Below are 22,486 nucleotides of genomic sequence, written 5' to 3' on the forward strand. Positions count from 1 at the left end.
TTATTAAATTCACTACCCCAGGCCAATATTCGCAGGGTAACAGAGCATGTGATCAGGGACCTAGGGTTAATCTGAATCCTTTACCCTTACTTGTAGGGAGCAAGTAAACAGGAGAACTGGCTGTGGCTGAAGCATCAATCAAAGGATTGGCACTGTGAGGGTATGCCTGGCCCTGCTAGGTCCCATGGTTGTACCACACTGAAAAGGCAATTCGGCCCCTTTGGGACAACAGGAACTTTCATATACTGCAGATGGGAGAGTAAATGGGGACAACATCTTAGAAAACAGGTTGGCATTAATTAGTGAGGCTGAACCCTGCATATGTTATAACCCAGTGTCCATTTCTGGGTTTATACTCTGGAGAAACTTTCAAATGTGCCCAGGAACACTGTTCCTCATGGCCCCAAACTGGAAGCAACCCAATGTCTCTCAGCAGTAGAACAGATAAATAAGTTATGGTACATTCATACAGTGAAATATTATAAAGCAATGAGAATGAACACATTATTGGTACACGAAACAATATGGATGAGTTTTACAGACATAATGTTGAGCAAAGAAAGTCAGACACAAAAGAGTGTGTTTCCCGTTATACATAGTTCAAAAATAGGCAAAACTCATCTGTGGTGGTAAAAAATCTGGATAATGGTTACTCCTGATGGTGGGTAGTGACTGGGAGACAACATAAAGAGAGGTGTATTCACTTTGTGTTATACATAATAAAAAGTTTACTTTAAAAAACATAGGGTATGATCTATCCATTTATGTAAGTGCAAGAGCAGGTAAAAAAATGTTTAAGTATTTTTAGTGATACATATGTAGATAGTTCACTATTTTTATAAATTTATTTATTTATTTATTTTTTGGCTACGTTGGGTCTTCGTTGCTGCACGCGGGCTTTCTCTAGTCGCGGCGAGCGGGGGCTACGCTTCGTTGCGGTGCGCGGGCTTCTCGTTGCAGTGGCTTCTCTTGTTGTGGAGCACGGGCTCTAGGGACGTGGGCTTCAGTAGTCGTGGCGCGTGGGCTCAGTAGTTGAGGCTCACGGGGTCTAGAGTAGATGTGGCGCACGGGCTTAGTTGCTCCACAGTCAGGACTTGAACCTGAGTCCCCTGCATTGGCAGACAGATTCTTAACCACTGCACCATGAGGGAAGCCCCGATAGTTCACTATTTTTAAAAAGCATGGGAAAATAATGACTGGGAGAAGGGAAAGGAGTGTGACCAGAGGGACAGACATACAAGGAGCTTCTTAGCTACTGGCAACGTTCAATTTCTTACTTTGGGTGATGATTACATAATGTTCACATTATTATTATTATTACAAATATGCTTATGTCCTATATACTCTTCTATATGTATGCTATATTCCACAATAAAAGAATTTAAAATAAATCCAAACGAACAAATAAAAAACATACACCCTTAAAAGACAGAGTAGCAGAGTGTGGCATTGAGATGATAATTTTAGAGCTGGAAGAGGCCTCCGAAATCATCCTGTCCAACCATTTCATTAAAGGAACTGAAACAGAGGCCAGAGAAGGTAAGTGACTTCCTCAAAGTGATTCAATTACAGAGCCTAAGTACTCCTCCCACAGACCCACCCTGTTTCCTACTATCTTCCAGAGTTACATCTCTCACCTGCACGCAACATAAAACTCACCTATGTTATAGCTTTTTTTCCTCCTAAATTTGAAATTTTTTTTGTGGGGAAATGAGATCACGAGAGAAATCCTCTCCTGCACAGATACTGCAAACACTTAGAAAACCAGTCAAAATGTCTGTAACAGGAAAGAAAAAAATGTCTAGTAGTAGAGAAACAGTTCTGGGTCTGTTTTTTCTACTACTGGATATTTTGACTCGTTAATGAAGCTCTCCCACTTCTCTGTACCCCACAGTATGGCTGCTCCAACCTGCAGGCTGACTTTTGGGAAGGGTCTGAGAGCGGGTAAAAGAAAACTTCTGCTTCATTTTGTACAAGCACAAGGTCTCTTTTGGGAAGAGTGAGCTCTTCTGCCACCTTGTGACAGAGAATGAGAATAGCCCTCACAGCCTTTCCTACCCCTGCTCCAAGGTGGCAGCACTGTAACAGGGCATCCAGGAACTAATCTACAGAAAATTTCAGACAGAGAGACAGCAGGGGAACATGTCTGACACCACAAGGGAAAAGAGAACAATGCAATTACGTTAAGGAGATAGTAAGCAAAAACCATGAAGCCCAGGAAAGGCAGTGGAGCCCCTTTATTCTCTGCCCACCAGCCCTGCTAGGACAATCAGGCAACTGAGACAGTGCTGGTCTGGACCAATCAAGATTTGAGGCACTGATGTTACCTCTACTTGGCTGGCTTCACTTCTATCCTCCGTTCCATAGCCAAATGTCTTTCAAAGATGATCTACACTTCTTCACCTCCAATTCCCTCTCAGCCGCCTCCTACTTCCACCATGCCGCTGGAACTGCTCTTACAGAATTGTCAAATCCAGCGGACAGTTTGTCCAGTGGACAAATCCATTCCTTCCTTGAATCACCCTCCTTTCTTGGCTTCTAGAACATCCACTCTCCTGGTTTTCTTAGCTCAGATGCCACCTCCTGAGAGAAGTCTTCCCTGACCACCCTACTTAAAGTGGCCTCCGGGAATTCCCTGGTAGTTCAGTGGTTAGTCTGTGCTTTCACTGCCGAGAGCCCGGGTTCAACCCCTGGTTGGGGAACTAAGATCCTGCAAACTGCCAAAATAATAATAATAATAAATAAAGTGTCCTCTGTCATTCCTCCTTCACCTCATCACCTGTTTGTTGCTTCATGATGATTGTCACAATCTTTAATTATCTTGTATGTGTATTTGTATATTATTTATTGTTAGCCCTCTGTACTATTTTATTTTCAACCATGTTTACGGTCTGCTTCCCATTGTTTCACATGAACTCACACTTGGCCTTGCTCACTGCTAGAATAGTGTCTGGCACACAGTAGGTGCATAATAAAGACTTGCAGAAGGGGCTTCCCTGGTGGCGCAGTAGTTGAGAGTCCACCTGCCGATGCAGGGGACAAGGGTTCATGCCCCGGTCTGGGAAGATCCCGCATGCCGCGGAGCGGCTGGGCCCATGAGCCATGGCCGCTGGGCCTGTGAGTCCGGAGCGGGAGAGGCCACAACAGTGAGAGGCCCGCGTACTACAAAAAAAAAAAAAAAAGACTTGCAGAAGGAAGGAATGAAAGGCACTGTGGCTGCATGTTCAGCAGTTCCTCCCCTCCGTCCACATTTCAGGAAACATGTCCTTCAGTGACACCTCTGTCCTTTCTGTTTTCCCAAGATTTCCCTTCATGCTCAATTTAGCCAGATTTCAACCTGAATTAAAATGTCAGGAAACAGGGTAGTATTTAAATTATGTTTTGACTCAGACCTCATGAAATATCCTATGGAAAGTCCCTTGAATCAAGCTCCCTTTACATCATTATCAGAGCATCAGCCTCTAGAACCTTCTTACCCATAATCAAACTTATAATGGCTCCAATGGAGTAAGTACATTCACAGTGGGTAAAGAGACTTCAGAGGGTCTTAGTAGATCTTCATTATTGCTATGATCCCCCTAGCTATGCTATCACAAAGTCTACAATTTTAGAAAAATCTAAAGGATACAATTTTAGAAAAATCTTCTACAACAGTTATCTGTGTAGGAAAGCCTTCCCAAACTGCAGGCAGTATCACTCACCTAGTGTACTTAGCTCTTCCTCACAACCTCTCAGCCCAGCAGTCATAGGAATGTGGTCCACCTACACTCACTTCACTATTCGGGAGTGTGAAAATGTGCAAAACCAGACAGGTATGTCCGTACTAAGGTAAGTTTATGTTTATAACTGTGAAGGGATTCTAGAGATCGCTGGGTTGGAACGCTCCATTTACAGAGGGGAAAACTGCGATCCATAGAAGTCAAGAAGTTTTTCTCACTGTGCCGCACTTAACCACACGGGCTGAACTGGAAGCCAGTTCTGTTGATTCCTAGTCCAGCGCCCTCGCCAGTGTAACTCACTGACTCACTCAGTCCTAGTTTCCTGCTCTATTCTAGAAATCACTTTCCTTAATAGAAATCTCTCCATCTCTTTATGTCGGTGTGTGAATAGCCGTGCCTGTGTCAGTGAGCATGTATGCGAATGTCTACGTGTCTCTGCGAGTATTTGTAAAGCATATCACTGGGTGTTTATATCCTTTCTCCCGGGGAAAGCTCTAGGTAATTACAGCTCCTTACGTCGGCACCAGCAGTGAAGTCAGGTGAAGATCTTCTGAATCAATCATTAACAAACAAACTTGGTCCTGTCTCCTGTCAGGAAATGTGGCAAAATAATTAGGGTGGAACCAGACTCTCCCAGGGTCAAACTTGGTTCCAGGCAGTGCAAGAATTTAGAGACGAGGCTATAGGTGGCTGTGACAGACCAGCAGTGTACTGTCTCTACAAGGAGAACGTGCCCAAGCTAACACGGATGCCGTCTTGGTTTTCAGCCTAATCATTACATCCTACGATGCTAACAAGAAAGGTTAAGTACTTCTCTAGCCTAGTATTCTGGGAAATCCAAAGAGAAGCCTAGCAAGTGTTTAGGGGTCTATTCCGCCAGATAGAGATACAGCCAATACTTAGCAGATGATGTTTTCTCCATGTTATTCAACTCAGAGAGAGAGCTGTTTCATGGTAAGAAGTCTTCAGAGAGTGTGACGCATTCTTCCATTTGTTCACGTAACTAACATTAAAATTCCTTTCACTGTTAGATGGCTTTCTTTCCTGCAAAGTACTGTCAGAATTTCAGTATTGTCATCACCTAAGACTCCTAAATTCATAACCCCTCATAAGATGTTGTCTTCCTTTTTAAAGGCATTACATCCAAATAGACGGGGATGCTCGTGGATGGGAAGAGCTGAGAAAGAGTAGTCTGAGGGTGGAATGGCACCGCTTGCTGCTCTTTGATAACTGTTTATTTAAGACATGATTGGGCTTCCCTGGTGGCGCAGTGGTTGAGAGTCCGCCTGCCGATGCAGGGGACACGGGTTCGTGCCCCGGTCCGGGAAGATCCCGCGTGCCGCGGAGCGGCTGGGCCCGTGAGCCATGGCCGCTGAGCCTGCGCGTCTGGACCCTGTGCTCCGCAACGGGAGAGGCCACAACAGTGAGAGGCCCGCATACCGCAAAAAAAAAAAAAAAAAAAAAAAAAAGACATGATTTTTCAAAGTGTCCTAAACAGTTCATCTCTAAAATTAGCTGACCAAAGTTAAGGCCAAACAGCATAAGGTGCAGCAGCAACAAATTTAACAAATGAAGAAAACTCACAACACCCTGTGAGTTATGTGCCAAAAAGCATAAATAACTATAACCTATCATTTAACCTATCATTCTATGGGAACCTGGAAAGATATCTTGTCCAACGATACACTTATTAAACTTTCAAAAGTTTTAATACAAGAAGGTAGATAGGAAGGAGAAGAAATAATAGGCAGTGTTTGAAGGAATGGGTTGGTTAGTCTTTCATTAACTTAGTTAACTCTTTTACCTTCTTTCTCCCTAAGGATAATAGACTGGTACCCAGTTTTCTTTGTACTAGGCTAACTCCCACTTGCATAAATCTTGAAGTCCTTTTGAGGGAATGTCTGATCTCCCCAAGTGCAAGTTGTATGAGAAGGAGCTGCATTCTTCTGTATCTCCCTCTCCAGTGCCCGGAATTCTCAAGCAGAAGTACCCAGTCAACCCTGACCTTTTTTTTCCCCCAGAACTCAGAGACAGCAGCTGCCAGGTGGAACTGCTGCCTGGTCTCTTCCTCTCAAAGGGCTATGCTAATGCGAGGTAGGGAATGGGCCCTTGAAAAATCGTTTTGCCATTCCTGAACAGTTTTACCTTTAAAAGATGCTTGTCTCCCCCAGTCCGAGCCCAGATCTCAAATATCCTGTTTAAAAGCTATGTATCCCCCTGTGAGGCTTTCTGGAAACCCATTTTTATCTTGTGTTTTTTAAAAAATGTATTTATTTATTTGGTTGCGCCAGGTCTTAGTTGTGGCAGGCGGGCTCCTTAGTTGCGGCTTGCAGGCTCCTTGGTTGTGGCATGTGAACTCTTAGTTGTGTCATGCATGTGGGATCTAGTTCCCTGACCAGGGATCGAACCCGGGCCCCCTGCATTCGGAGCACGGAGTCTTATCCACTACGACACCAGGGAAGTCCCTGGAAACCCATTTTTAAATGAACTGCTATTGACTCACAGACTTAGAGAACGAACTTACGGTTACCAGGGGAGAAGGGTGTATGTGTCGGGAGGGGGGATAGTTAGGGAGTTTGGGGCTGACATGTACACATTGCTAGATTAAAAATGGATAACCAGGCTTCCCTGGTGGCACAGTGGTTAAGAATCCGCCTGCCAATGCAGGGGACACGGGTTCGAGCCCTGGTCCAGGAAGATCCCACATGCCACAGAGCAACTCAGCCCATGCACCACAGCTACTGAGCCTGCACTCTAGAGCCCACGAGCCACAACTACTGAGCCCGTGTGCTTCAACTACTGAAGAGCCCACGCTCCGCAACAAGAGAAGCCAAAGCCACGACAATGAGAAGCCCTCACACCGCAACGAACAGTAGCCCCCACTCAATGGAACTAGAGAAAGCCCGCATGCAGCAGCAAAGACCCAATGCAGCCAAAAATAAATAAAATAAATAAATTGATTAATTGAAACAAAAAGTTCTTCAAAAAACAAAAAAGAATGGATAACCAAAAGGACCTACTGTATAGCACAGGGAACTCTGCTCAGTATTCTGTAACAATCTAATTGGGAAAAGAATTTGAAAAAGAATAGATACATGTAACAAAAAATAAATTAAAAACTAAAATGTTCACTTATACAATATAAATAAATTAATTAACTGTTGTTACCTAAGCCGTGGCTGCATAAATCAAAGAGACGGGGTGAGGAAAGAGAAGGAGGCGGCACTCAAGCGGCTCTGCGTTAGAAAAAACAACCTAGGAGCATCTCTCTGGGCTGCATTTACTGCAGTCACCAATCTTCATGGGACCCACGGCAGGAAGGGGGAAAGGCAGGGCTTGTATATTTAGTACATAGAAACATGCTGAGGAAGAACTGAAGGAAAAAGAGAAGAAAGTACAGCAGTGGGCCATGAACAGAAGTGGGCTGGCTGGGCACCATTCAGATTAAGAACTGGCTTCATTTTCCTACCTGGCTTTTCTCCTTCCAGAAGCTCGGACAGAAGCCAAATCGCCCACATTCATCCTAAATCAGGCTGTGGCTACCTTGCAGTGTCTTGGTTCTAGGAGCAAAGTGAAAGTCAACCTTGTATATTTGGAAAAAAGGCGAAAGGTCAAGCACACTCAGAAGAACCTGAGAGTCGTGCTGTTCCCCGCAGAAACAGCACTGCCCCCCCCCGGGCTGTCACCTAACCCTCACATCCAAGGTTCAGATTGGATCCCTTGTGACAGGCAAAGGTGAGCTTGGAAAATGCGATGGAGGTAGGCGCTGCCTTCTGGCTGACGTCCTTGGAGGCAGGTAGAGCTTAATAGCAGCTAAAGCCTCAAGGAAATGGATTAGCCTCTCTCTCTTTAGGCAAATCTATGTAAATTTTTAAAATGTCATTTTAGTGCATGGATTAGGCTCTTTGGAATTTGATTAGTATGAACTGATTCCTATGGTCTGTTTACCCCATGAGAAACTGTGGCATACAAGAGAAATAACATCAAACAAGTGTTTATTTCTCCAATGCTCAGTTTCCATAGCTACAGATGAGAGATTTGACAAGATGATCTAATTTCTAGATATGTAAGCCCAACATCAATATGTAAGGCCTCTCAAATAGCCCTTTCAACCTGCTAGTATTATTACAGAATAATCTCTAAAGGAGATTTCCACTTAAATATAATGTACCTAATGTTCCCTATTTAAAATGAATTATTTTGCAATAAAGCATCATCCCCTAAATTATCCATTTCATAACTTTGCATTTCTTGTAGACCTCCTTAAAGTGGGGGAATTCTTGCTCAAATATTCTTAGCCAAAGAAAAGCTAATATTGCAATTCCATCAGCACTGGGAATAGACTGCTTGTATTTACAAACTTGCCCCACCTTAATACTCAGTTACCTAGCAGATGAGACCTAAGAGATGAGCTGCCAACAGGGATGGACATTAATTTAGAAGCTGGGCAGAACTGGAACTACACTGACGGATGAAAAGCCTATTAAGTAGATTTTGAAACAGTGGCTCCCCGGAGGTGGGAAGACATGCCACACTGAAATCCCATTATCCCTGTGGCTAGAGGGCACAGTTCTTCTATGCAGAGACAGGATCTCTAGGTTTTGCCTCCTCTTTCAATCATAATATCACTCAGTTTGCAAAGTGTTTTTCACACCTGCTTTCTCATTTTTGTTTCCGATCTTCACATCACTCCTGTGAAATAGGTAGACCAAGAATTATTTTATTATAACCATCCTGCTGATAAGGAAACCAAAACTCAGAGAACTTATATGTTACTTTTCCAGAGTGAGATTTATCTTCATCTCATCTGACCCAGAAACACATATGCTGTCACTTCAGAGAACTGACTGGCACTATGCTGAAAAAAATGCCACATAATTCTCTTGTTTTTCCTTTTGAGCCTGTTGGCTCTTTGTCTCTGCTTATCTTTGCCAACACTGTCTTCCTGATTAAACAAATCAAGGACTACTTCCCCTATAATTTGTGTACAGTACCTGGTACTGTGCCCACTGGCCTCTGAAGTAAAGAACTGTCATTTTCACACAGACTTAAGACCTGGGAGAATAATTCAGAAAAGTCAAGTAGGACGTACAGATCTCAATTTAATAGGCAATGACAGGAGGCCATTAAAAATAGAATAGGAACCACTGTTGGAACTGGATTAGATCAATTTGGGAGGCTCGTGAAGGTGGTTCCAGACCACAGCCAGCATCCATCTGCACCCCATCGTTTCCACAGCTGTTTGAGTCACCATCACCTCTCATTTGGATTCTGCGAGAGCCTCCTAACAGGTTACTCTGCTTCTCCCAGGCCCCCCACTACAGTCTGTTTCCAACTCAGCAACCCACTGATCCTTTAAAAACAAAGCCATCCGGTCACTTCTCTGCGCAAAAACTTGCAACGGATCCCCACTTCAAGCAGAACAAAAACCAAAGTCCTCAAACTGGCCTACAAGGCCCTAAGTGATATGGACCCATTTCCTTCAGAAACTCCCTCATCTCCTATGACTGTCGCCTTGCTCACTCCACTGCAATCTCTCTGGCCTCTGCGCTCTTCCTCTAAAACTAAAACATGCCAGACACACTCTGCCCCAGGGCTTTTACACTCTTCCCTCTGCCTAGTCCCCCAGCATCTGCTTGGCTAATCCCCTCACCTCCTTCAAGTCGCAGCTCAATTCTCATCTTCTCAATGAAACCAGCCTATCCTGTAGGTCGCCCAACCACTGCCCACCCGCACCCCTCCGACTGCCCCCTTACCTTTCTCTACTTTGTTTCTTTTCGTAGCACTTATCCCCTTCTAACAAACCATAAAACTTACTGTACTTATTGTCTGCTTCCCCCAGTCCCCCCTCAGCCCTCCTTCCCCCTTGCTTGTTCCCATGGTAGAAGGTACCCAGCTGATACATCCAAAGTACGGAAGCAGTCCCTGGCACATACTAGATATTCATTTTTAAATATTTGCTGAAAGAATGAAATTGAGGGGTACATGAAGCTGGGAGTTCTCCCCTTCTTCCAGCGCCCCCTTTCCCCAAACCTCTCTCAAAGTCGTTGACTTAAGACTCCACTAGACAGACCTGCTGCAGTCATTAAGGCAAATTATGCTACTTCATGTTCTTCCTTGGACTTTGGAGCCATCTTTTTTAAAGAAGGAAACTTTCAGTGGTGCTACACCCTCCATCCTTATTATCATTATGCCCTTACGAGTATGGCCATACTCCTTCACTCTGAACGTACATTAGTCAAAGGCGCCATGGGAATTTAATCCATATCTTATTAGTATCTCTATCCTCATTTATTCTTTGGCATTATTAAGGCCCACACTTTAAACCTATGGACAGATCGATGGGGCCACAGTTATAAGTTCATATCAGCTGGGTAGAGCTAGGGTTTTGTCAGGTAAAATCAAAGGCAGGATAAAGTTTTCTCAGTTGTCCTTTCATTGTTTCTTTGTTGTTTTATAGCTTTTTTACCAGGGATCTCCCACTGTAAGGTCTACCCAGTGATGGGGGCTTCATCAGAGACTTTTCCCACCACTACCACCTTCGTAACTCCTGGGAAAAAAGGAGAGAAAACTACAAGGATTGATGATTTTTCTAGTCCTCTGAAACAAGGTACAGAATAAGTAGAGGTAAGACAAGAACGGAAAGAAAAAGAAACATTTTCAGTCCCAACACCTGCCTGGGTCTCCTAGGATTTTCCTGGAGGTTGAGAAGTTACACAGTTTGCATTAGAAAATCACTCCATTTCTTATGGAAAAAAAATCAGCGTCTCTATAAAGAAGGTCCCAGAAATGTTTGTAGCTTGACACTATTAATAATCCTTCACCTCCACACAAGTTGAGCTCACCTTGTAGCCAGATTCGGGGACAGCATAAAGGGTATTGGTGTGGTGGGTAATTCCAGCCATCGTGTGAATAGAGAGGCGACATTTAAACTCTAAGCACTCGTTACAGTGATGACAACAACCAAGAAGCATGTTTTCATCTGCATTGTTTTTACAAAGAGCCCTCCCTAAATTGGCCAGGACTCAAATTCTGTAAGATTTCAGTTTGGGTTACATCCCAGTTCCAACAGGAGAAACGTAAATAGGAGATTAGTAATAACAAGATGCACATGAGCCATTTGTCCCCAAATTTGGCTTATGACCCAAAAACAATGGCAATTTACCTCTGTCCCTCACATGCCCCACTAAATTGAGAAGAGCACAGGAAATGTGATTTGCTAATCCCATACAGTATGTGTGTCGAGGCACAAGGACAGAGACCCTGAGAGGGCTGCTGGTGACAGACTCCCTCGCGTAACTTTTCTTTCCATGAAAGCAGTGCAAGAATCAATCCTACTTGATCATGGAAAAATTCCAAATCCTAGTAAAGGTGACTCTGGGAAGAGACTGCAAAGGAGGTTAGAGCAGAGCCCATGATGCCTACTCCACTCCTGACTCTGAACTGGAAGTTCAGCCTCTGTCTCTGAATCAGGCTGGGCCTCTATTCGTCTTGTGAGCCAGGAGACCTTCAAATCAAAAGGTCAATCTTTTCCTTCTCTCAAGTTCTCTTTTCTCCCTTTTCTATTCCTCTCTCTCTTTTTAGACACAGATGAGGACCTAGAGAAGAGGCAGAAATGGAGCATCGTGGTCAAATTTCTGATTGCAGTCACCTTGTTGTTCAGGGGAATTGCCATTATAGTGTTCATCATTTTTGAAGTCCCATGCCCTGTAAGTTTGCTGATGTACTGGGTCCTTGGGCTTGATCTATAATAGACCTCCTTCTGTCCCAGAGGCAGGCTGGCATAATGAGAAAAGCACAGACTTTGGAGTCTGGACACACCTGCCACTCTACACTCACTAGCTGAGTGGCTTTGAGAAGGTTGTTTGCCTTCTCCAACTGCAGCTGCCTCATCTTTAAAATGGGACTAATGATATTTGCCTCTCATGGTGGTTATGAAGTTTAATGGAGATTCTGTGGGAAAGGCTCCTGGCACGTAGAGGTGCTTGCTAAATGCAAGTTCCTTTCCTCTGCTGTACTTGTGCATTCTCTAGGGAGGATAGAGCCAATAGGAATGTATATTTTCTTTTTCCTTAGAAGAGATGATTTTCAGGAATTCTTTGGAGGTCCAGTGCTTAGGACTCCATGCTTTCACTGCCAGGCCCGGGTTCGATCCCTGGCTGGGGAACTAAGATCCCATAAGTCGTGTGGCACAGCCAAAAAAAACAAGAGAGATGATTTTCTTTAAATGGCCTGATGTGAGGTTTGGAAGATAATCAGATGCACAGCAGCCACCTGAAGTTAATACCAGGTCATTTTCTCCCTTCAGAGTCAATGCCTAGGAGCCAGAGAGCTATGCCAATGCCAGAGGTTGTGGAGAAGGCAAGGAAAGGAAGGCCAGCAACCTGGTGTAGCTGAATCCCAGACTGACTCTCAGCCCAAAAAGGAAAGTGTTCTCTGTATGGCTATTGTCATTTGCCTAGAGAAAATGGGGTTAATATATAAATCCTGGGAGACAGGAAGCTGCTTGAACTATGCAGCAAATGTGGGTAATTCTTTTATGTGTCAGGAAATGGGCAGGTATTTGTACTACTGTTTTCTTAACATCTGCAGGGTCATAATACAATAGGGTACTTATTGAAAATAGCTATTTATGGGCATCAGATATAATAAATCAGAATGGCTAGAGTGGGACCAGGAATCTTATTTTTAAGTTTTTTTTTCACTGGACCACCAGAGAAGTCTTTTTTTATTTTAGATTTTTAACAAGCTCCCTAAGTAGAGGTGGTTTTACTGTGAAATTAATGAAGCTTAAACTCAGGACCCACGGGACCTGCACAAAGGCTTTGAATCCAATTTTGTATTTTTAAAATCTGTATTCTTTTTCTTTAAAAAGGGTCCCTGAAATTGTAAGAGCTTCAGAGCCCACAACCTACGTCTCCATCCCTGCCCCTGGGTAACTCTGACATACAACGGGTAACCCTGACATACAACACAGTTCAGGAACCACCACACTTGAACACAGCCTGAATACTTGGCAAAGCACCTTCTTTCTTCCCTGCCCTGGGGTTTCCTGGCAGGATTATAAATCCATATTGCACTTTAGTGTGTAAGTCAGACACCACACCACCGGCTCAGCATGGCTGCTTTAAATAGTTTTCCCACCAGGAATGGACTCAGCCTTTGACTACAAGAAAGTGATGGGTGCCTTCTCTACATCTAAAAACCCACTGAAACAAAGAGATGAGGTCTCCAATACTTTTTTAAATTAAAGAAGGTGGCCACTTTTGTAGAATTACAGCACTGAGAATGGGTCTCAAAGATTATATAGTCCAGGATGGGACACACTCTTTAGTTCCATGTCAACCGCACATATCAATAATCAAGCAGAGGACTTCCCTGGTGGCGCAGTGGTTAAGAATCCGCCTGCCAATGGAGGGGACATGGGTTCAATCCCTGGTCTTGGAAGATCCCACATGCCGCAGAACAACTAAGCCTGTGCGCCACAACTACTGAGCCTGCGCTCTAGAGCCCGTGAGCCACAACTACTGAGCCCATGTGCTGCAGCTCCTGAAGCCTACGCACCTAGAGCCGTGCTCCACAACAAGAGAAGGCACCACAATGAGAAGCCGCGCACCGCAACTAAGAGTAGCCCCCATTCACCGCAACTAGAGAGAGCCCCTGTGCAGCAACGAAGACCCAATGCAGCCAAAAAATAATAATGATAATAATAATCAAGCATAGTGCAACTGGAAGATGAATACATTCCAGAGGTCTAGTGCACAGCATAGAGATTACAGTCACCATATTGTACACTCTAAAATTGCTAAGAGACTAGATCTTATACATTCTCACCACAAAAAAGCAATGGTAATTATGTGACGTGATGGGATGTTAGCTAAAGCTACCGTGGTAATCACACTGCAATTTACAAATGCATCAAATCAACACACTGGACACCTTAAACTTATACAATGTTATATGAAAATTAAATCTCAATTAAAAAAAATCAAGCATGGGGCTTCCCTGGTGGCGCAGTGGTTGAGAATCTGCCTGCCAATGCAGGGGACACGGGTTCGAGCCCTGGTCTGGGAAGATCCTACATGCCGCAGAGCAACTAGGCCCGTGAGGCACAACTACTGAGCCTGTGCGTCTGGAGCCTTGTTGTGCTCCGCAACAAGAGAGGCCGTGATAGTGAGAGGCCCGCGCACCACGATGAAGAGTGGCCCCCGCTTGCCGCAACTAGAGAAAACCCTCACACAGAAACGAAGACCCAACACAGCCATAAATAAATAAATAAATAAATATTTTTTTTTAAAAAAAAATCAAGCATGGCACTCTTTCCACCCAGGCATGGCATCAATCTTTTTTATCACAGTGCTTTAGGTATCCAATGCCAACTTATTTGTCATCTCTGGTCTAGGTTAATATTTTCTATAATCCTGTTTCTGCTAATGTTAGATGATGAGCCCAGGTAAATCAGTATAATTCTATAATTTAGTGTATTTTTAGTTCTTTAATCCAATCAACATTATCATTTCTACTGAACATTGAAAGAAATAGGCCTGAAGGGGACTAAAAAGTCTAGTCCAGAATTAGAAGAAGCCACGTAACAGCAACTCTGATTGAATTTCTCCCATGAACAAAATAAGATACTAAACGATAAAGGAATTAATTTTAAAAAAGAAATTTTATACACACTGCCTCATTTGAGCCTCATAAAATCCTGGGAAGTAGCTAGGGTGGGTATCTACATCTTACTGATACTTAAACTAAGGCTTAGAAAGGTTATTGACTTTCCCATGGTCACACACCTAGTGGAAACAGAACTAAAATTCAGGTCTTTTAATTCCTATACTGGATTTATTGGCATATTCATCTCTTCCACAAAATTTTACTGAAAGCCTTGAAGTTCCCTGCCTTCAAGAGGCTTAGAGTCTATGTTCATAAACAGTTAAGCATTTAGAAAGTACATACAAAATCAGGTGGGGCACGGTATAATGAGAGTGGAATGGGATTAGTAAAAAATATTTGGTCCACATTGACCCAGATCTTTGCCCCTTCTCAAACAGAGTGAGATTGTTTGGGCCTGATTCCAGGAATGAAGTCGAATCCCTGTGCATCTGGGATCCAAAGTAGCTGCACATCCAGGGCCCTTTCCATTCAAGGCAAATCGGTCAAACAAGGGATGGCTGGGCTGTTTATTAGGAGGTTATTGGTTTCAACAAACTGTAGGTTCTCATACATAAGTGCACTTTGCTGATACTTTCGCAGTGTAAAGCACAATAACTTTTCCTAGAATCGATGGGTAACAAAGGCGAAATGATGCGCACAGGGTTTAGTACTAAGCTATCTCTTCGTTGGTACATTAAGAAATACCCATTTGCATCCTTCTTTATCTTTCGTATTTCCTTTCAATCTCTATCTTGGACAAGATGCTCCCAAATCATCAAGCCCCAAGAAAGCTGCAGAGATCACTGTGGTCCATGAGACATACTTCTGAAAAGTTCTGCTCTGCCTCACACACTGAATGAAAGATACTACATTGTCTTCTCCCTACTATTAATCAGTATGGGCAGATTCTTGCTAATCTTACCCTCGTATCTTCAGCAGGGACATTACGATCAGACAGTAATGCCAGGCCAATGAGGGGGAAGCCTGGGCTCCAGAGTTACTCTCATGCCTTTGCTACTGACTTAGCCACAAGCCTCTGAAATTCACTTGGTAATCCCACAAAAAATGGATATTTTTTTCACCCCATCAAATGAAAACAAAAAGTCTTCCCTCTGAGCACTATGAATGGACCCACTACTCTCTTTGACAAAAGGTTTAAACACAGCCTCCAAGGAACTGAGCAAAGCAGCCCTTGGTGTGGCACATTCACCAAGTCCTCAATTGTCCTCTCTGCTGACCTCACGCGCACTGGCTCTCAGCCAGCTGAGGGTGGGACTCCTGTTTTCCCAGGCTGGCATTCATAGGGCTTTATGACTTAGCCTCTGCCACTACATGCAGCCCTCCACACACTGGGAAAGGGAACGTGACCCTAAGCGTTCCAAAAGTCCTCCTCGTGACTCATCCCCAAAGCACTTAGGGACTGCGTACAAATAGGATCCAGACTGGGAATTCCCTGGTGGTCTAGTAGTTAGGACTCGGCACTTTCACTGCTGTGGCCTGGGTTCAATCCCTGGTCGGGGAACTGAGATCCTGCAAGCTGTGCAGCACAGCCAAAAGACAAAAGCAAACAAACAAAATCAAATAGGATCCAGACAAGGTCTGCTGATAATCCAGAATTCCTAAAGTTGGTCTGACATTATACCTTACCATCACAGTGAGCCGCAGACATTCTGAACAAGGATTCCAGAGCAACATGATTATGTGCTCTTTCTCACAGAGGCATGGCTGTAAGTCAAGTCTGACTTACTTAAATGAGTATGGTGAGAAAGTGAAACAGCTGGTTTTTATTTTAATACTCAATGCAATATTTTACTGTATTTCTTAGCTGTGGTTTCTTCCTTTCCCTTACCTCAGCTAAGAGACAGTTTAAGAAAGGCTCAGTTTATAGAATTTATTATGAAATTAGATTTTTATTTATACATTGTAATTTTTCATAAAACTCAAAACTATGGATTACAATGCATATGACTTTTTACAATGAAACGAGACATCTACAATCTATTTTGTGTATCAAAGAATATTCTACTTGTTTTACCATTATAAATTGTCCTACTTGCGAAATTTTCTAAACATGTTAAGTAAAAAACTGTCAACTAATATATCAATACTTTCAATGTTAAGCTAATTGAGTATTACCTAACAATGAATTTTTGCAACAACTAATCTTTTTTTTAATTATTTATTTATTTATTTATTTTTTATTTTTGGCTGCATTGGGTCTTCATTGCGGTGCACAGGTTTCTCACCATGGTGGCTTCTCGTTGCAGAGCATGGGCTCTAGGCACGCAGGCTCAGTAGTTGTGGCTCGTGGGCTCTAGAGCGCAGGCTCGGTAGCTGTGGCGCACGGGCTTAGTTGCTCCGCGGCATGTGGGATCTTTCCAGACCAGGGCTTGAACCCATGTTTCCTGCATTGGAAGGCAGATTCTTAACCACTGTGCCACCAGGGAAGTCCCCAACTAATCCTACAAATTCAAAATTACTACTCAAACCTGTGTTCTAAAAACTGCATTTTGGAAATGTTTTTATTATGATGGTGGCATGAAACAGCTGACCTTAAAATAGAGCTTCAGTGAAAAAGGGACTGGCATGAGGGATACAAAGGGTGTTGTCCTGATTCTTTTCATGCGTCTGAAACCATTCCATTTCATTTTGGTGAAATGTGCCTATTCCTAAGTAATTGTTTTCTTAATCCTCTGGTAACAACAACAACATATACAAATCATATCCTCCTTTCTTTCACTTTAAGTACTGTCCAAAAAGGTACAACATCTAGCCTTAAGCCCTGATTTGATATTCAAGCTAACCCTAGAAGAGATGGAACCAAGCATGGATGATGATAATTTTCAAGGAAGCCCTAGAGATCCTCTAGGTGCCCCAAAGTTCCACAGAGCATGCTTTGAAAATATGTTAGGCGGAGAGGAAAGACCACTGAGGCTGGCATTTGAATAAATGAGTATCACCCTCCACTGATTCACAGCATCACCTCCAGTTTATCCTGCCATCTGTGGCTCAGTCTAACCATGAAATAGGGGGAAGAAAACCCGCTCCTTCTCAAGACCACTAGGGAGGATGATTGAAAACATTCCATACTTAAAGTTCTTGGTCTAAGACTGATACCTACATTCATCCCCACCTTCCCAGGCTTTACCCACCAGAGAATGTCGTTTCCTTTAATCCAGAAACAGGAGATAAAACCTGTGGCAGAGTCTACACTCATTAGGTCTACTGCAAGAATATAATTTGGGTAACATGTACAGTGACTTTTCTTTATAGAGATTCACCAATGGAATGGAAATTGTTTATTTTGCTTTGGGGACTTGTTTCCCCAGCCAAAGCAAGGTCCCTTTGAGGATTTTCTGACTCCCTAATCAGTTAACAATTTTGAATATCGTATTCTCTTACCAGTGGAGATCTTTGAAAACTAAAAGATAAGAGAGAGAGCGGAAGAGAAGGGAGAACTCCCACGTGGACCTTGGGAAGTGACCTTTATTCTTTTTTTCCCTATAGGCATCCTCTGTATTTATTTATTTATTTATTCATTCATCTTTATTGGAGTATAAATGCTTTACAATGTTGTTAGTTTCTGCTGTACGACAAAGTGAATCAGCTACATGTATACATATATCCCCATATCCCCTCCCTCTTGAGCCTCCCTCCCACCCTCCCTATCCCACCCCTCCAGGTCGTCACAAAGCATTGAGCTGATCTTCCTGTGCTATGCAGCAGCTTCCCACTAGCCATCCATTTTACATTTGGTGGTGTATATATGACAATGCTACTCTCTCACTTTGTCCCAGCTTGCCCCGCCTCGTGTCCTCAAGTCTGTTCTCTGCAGATCACTTCACAGCAGGGCACAATACTCCCTGTCACCACTATAGACTGAGCTATAGACTCAACTTGATAAAACGCCATTTCTATGGGGAGCCAATTATTCCTCTGGGAAGTGACTAGTCAGCAAGGTTTTTAACTGCAAATTCTTTCTCATTAAGTTACCACACATTGTGTTTCTGATTATTAAAGTACATCCTCATTATCAAAATGTTTAGAAAATACTGGAAAGTAAAAAGAATAAAAGAAAAAAATTATAGCTAATCCTTCTTCCCAGAGATAACCACTACTAACACTTTGATGCATCTCTTTACAGATTATAAATATATACACGTATACATAAAAAGCTACATATGTTACACAAACACCACCATACTCTTCATACCATTTTAAACCTGTCTCCCTCTTTTGGCTAATATATTACTATCATATTTCCAGTTAGCACAAGTATGAAGTTGTGTTTTTTTCAAGTCTTAGGCTGGTGAGGACTGAAAGTCATTCTACCTTTTTTAAGAGTCTGAGTCACCCCAGTACTTTTTGATAGGCCCAAAGATTAAAGGAGGTAGCTGCTTAGGGCAGAGAAAGCACATTCACAGACACCTGCAATTTAAACTTGTGATGGTATTGCAAAATGACATTCAGTAAATAGTTGTATTTGTGCATGTGTTAAAAGCATGACTTTATTCAAAGGAAGCACTTAAAATACACAATTTTATATTTCTGTTTTGCCATTTCTTCATTTTTTAAGATCTACCTGTGATTTCAACAATCAAAGTGACTGGGCTTCCCTGGTGGCGCAGTGGTTAAGAATCCACCTGCCAATGCAGGGGACACGGGTTCGAGCCCTGATCTGGGAAGATCCCACATGCCGTGGAGCAACTAAGCCCGCGAGCCACAACTACTGAGCCCATGTGCCTAGAGCCCGTGCTCTGCAACAAGAGAAGCATCGCAGTGAGAAGCCCGCGCACCACAACGAAGAGTAGCTCCTGCTCGCCGCAACTAGAGAAAGCCCGCGCGCAGCAATGAAGACCCAACACAGCCAAAAATAAATAAATAAAATTAAAAAAAAAAAAAGCAAAGTGACCTAGGCCTCTCTGGGTCTCTGACAGGCCTGAGCAGGCTGCCAGCAACCCTCTTTCTCTGCACACCCAGGCTAGTGCAAGGGGTTACTAACCAGAGAGGGACCTAAGGTGGTTCTAGCCCTACACGTTTTTCTCCCCACCCCTCCCTCCCTCTTATTTTGGAGACTCTTTAAGCACAGTCCAGTAGATTCTGACCTAGAGCACTTTTCCTACATTATGTCCCACACTAGCCATTTTCCAAGGAAGAGTGGCTATGTGTACTTAGGACTAGCAGTCAGGAGCCCTTCTTTGTTTTGCCCTGTTCAGGTTGATGGTCTTATGGGCCTTCCTCCCCTTACACTCTGATCCTCCCCTCCTGCCTCCACTCTTCCCCTGCATTCTCAGAAAGGATTCCTTTCCCAGAGTTCACACCTGGCCCTCATGCTGCCTCAAGTTGCTCTTTTTATGTACACTTCCTAGTTCTTCTGCTTGAAGCCTGTTCGGTCTGTGTTAACTTTTATTTCTCTACATTACTTTGTACTCAACAAAGCACCATGCTCATAGTAGACATTCAAAGAAATTACTGACGATGTCACACCACTAAATGGATAGCTGAGGGTAGCATAACTGACTTTCTAGAAGAAAATGAGGTAACCTTTACTTTTACATCAAAGTTGCTATTGGTTACCAGGTGCATGCAAACCAATGAGGGCCCAACCTGCAATTGTTGATAACACTTGAATTCATCTCTCTAGACTTATTCTTTTCTCTCATGTTTCTTTGTCTCTTCATCTTTCTCTTCCTTCTCCTTATTCCAATGCTTTTTTTTCCCAACACTTTTCTTTTTCCTTTCCTTCTTTTTCTTTCCCTTTTTCACTGACCCGACTTGCCAGTGATCCAACACAAAAAATGTCTCTTAATCTGCACTCCTTGAATCCATGTCTATAGGACATAAATTTCAATCTCCAGAAGGCTTTTCACAGGCTGACCCTCCCTTACTTGGTGCACCTCCGTCTGTAGTACAAAAACTTTCACCAGACTCTTATGAACTTGCGCCACCCAGTGGCTAAAGTTGCTAAAGTCATCCTCTGAAAAAAGCAGTGCATATAAATAATTAAATATAAACAAATGTGAAGCCTGTAATATTGCCCCAAAGGAAAAAAATAATTCATAGCAGCCAAATTCTGTCCTATTTTAAAGTCTATATTCTAATACTTGAACTAGGGTGGCAAAGAATATGTTTAGGGGTATAGTGTCATGGACTCCACAGAATAAGATGATGCCCACAAGACTCGCCAAGGACTTATTCAGGTCACTTCTGCTCCCTAATGTACTGGAAAAGAAGAATAAACAGCACAGGTTATAGGGTAAAGTCTTTATTGCTCTCTTGAGGAATCAAACATCCAACATGAGAGACACTATTTTGAAGACTTATAAACTATACATATAATATCAGCAGTTTATTTCTTCTACAATGAACTTTTTTTGGACATGTCTATGTCTAGGACATATGCCAAGGAGTAGAATTCATGGGTTGGAGGGTACATACACCATCAACTTTGCTAGACTGCATATAGTCCTCCAAATTGGTTGTAGCAAATACATTCTCACCAGCAGTAAAGAGAGTCCCTATAGTTCCACCTCCTCCCTAACTTGGAAATCTCAGACTTTAAAATTTTTGCCAGTCTGATGGCTATGAAGTAGTGTGTCATTGTTGTTCCTATGTGCGTTTTCCTGCTTAATGGTGAGGTTGAGCATCTTTCTATATATGTATTTGCCTTCAGGTTTTCTCTTGCTTGCTTATAACCTCTCCCTTTTTTTCTATTGTGTTGTTAGCCTTTTTTATTGAGTTGTAGAAGTCCTGTATTCCTGGCGATATTCCTGAATACGAATCCTCTGTCTTTGAAACATTTACTATCAAAAGTATATTTCTAATATAAAACGTATTCCTCAAAGCTGATTTACACATAAATAAACACCTGCCAGGCTCTGAAGCTCTGGGAGTGCCTTCTGGCTCCAAGATTCTGTTTTCATTTTGACTTCTATGGCTAAAAAGCTACTGGACTTATGTTTCAAAGTCCCAGGAAACTGAACCTATTCCTTAGAAGGACTTCAAGGACTCCCACCTTGAAGGACTCTGCTTTGTCAACACATACGTGACAAAATAAGGTAGCTGGGTTGTCAGCCTATTCCAACGCTATTCAATTCTTTATGGCAGGAAGAGAAATGAGCAGCTCTCAAAAAACTGCTAGTATCTGTTATTGTCTTATTCTGAAATTAAACCAGCTAAGTAATGCACAGGTTTAATTGCAGAGTGATTTATTCAGATATTGCTTTCCTAAGCATTTATAATGACTCCATGGTGTTGAAAAGAAGTGCAACCTGTAGCAATATCTAAACTCCTGGGCCTATTTTCCAGCTCTCCAGAATAAGCCATAAAGTACCTTTGCCTAACATATTTATTTGTCTAAAGGAGTGTCTAAAGCACAGGGAAGATGAACTTTGGCAGAACAGACAGCCCATGTGCCAGAGCAGCATCACATTAGAGATTTTTGTCTGGCCTCCTCTCCTTTCTGCTGTGGTATCACTGTTTACCCTTTTAGCTCCCTCCTTCCCATCTAAAGGAAATCATCTGATTCCCGTATCTATACCTTTCCATGAAATCCTTTCACTCCAACATACTCGTTCTTCCTGGTGGATTAATTTTAAGCCTTTTATCTCTAACTGCAGATAATACTAAGAGCTAACACATAATGCACATCTACTATGTACAGTAAGAATAAAAGTTTTGTCTCCTGCTAAAGTAACTCTGGGAAGCAGGTAGGCCAGGGAGCATCTCACAGGTCTGAACTACCACAGCCCCTGAACCTGTCTCCCCGCGGCAACTCTCCTACCTTGCTTCAATCTGCACACAGTTCTCCACCCTTCAGCCAGAATGAGCTTTCCCCAATGCACATTAGATCTCGTTACTCTTCTGCTAAAAAACATCAGTGACTTCCTACTGCTATCAGGACGAAACCCAAAATGCTTAATATGATTGCCAGTGTTAATCAACTAAACCACAATAAAAAAAATTTTTAAAGACTGTCAAGGCCCTCGCTAGTCTAGCCTGCCCCCTCTCCAGTTTCATCTCTCCTCACTCTTTCCCTTACTCTAGCTTCAGCCACAGTGGACTAGCTTCCTTCTTCCTTCTCTCAGGGTCTACACTGTCCCCTCTGCCTGGAA

The 22,486-nt window shown here is 42.9% G+C and overlaps 1 protein-coding gene across 1 annotated transcript; it reads left to right on the plus strand.

The window, feature by feature from the left end:
• The first annotated feature begins 1,454 nt into the window (after positions 1-1,454).
• On the plus strand, positions 1,455-19,476 carry C20H17orf78 (chromosome 20 C17orf78 homolog). Its single transcript, XM_073797893.1, is given in 7 exon segments — positions 1,455-1,539; positions 7,169-7,374; positions 7,376-7,454; positions 10,180-10,329; positions 11,304-11,428; positions 12,028-12,145; positions 15,125-19,476. Coding segments are annotated over 7 exon segments (840 nt in total). The 3' UTR covers positions 15,202-19,476.
• The last annotated feature ends 3,010 nt before the right edge of the window (positions 19,477-22,486 follow it).

The sequence above is a fragment of the Tursiops truncatus genome, chromosome 20 (genome assembly GCF_011762595.2).
Source record: "Tursiops truncatus isolate mTurTru1 chromosome 20, mTurTru1.mat.Y, whole genome shotgun sequence".
NCBI classification, from domain to species: Eukaryota; Metazoa; Chordata; class Mammalia; order Artiodactyla; family Delphinidae; genus Tursiops; species Tursiops truncatus.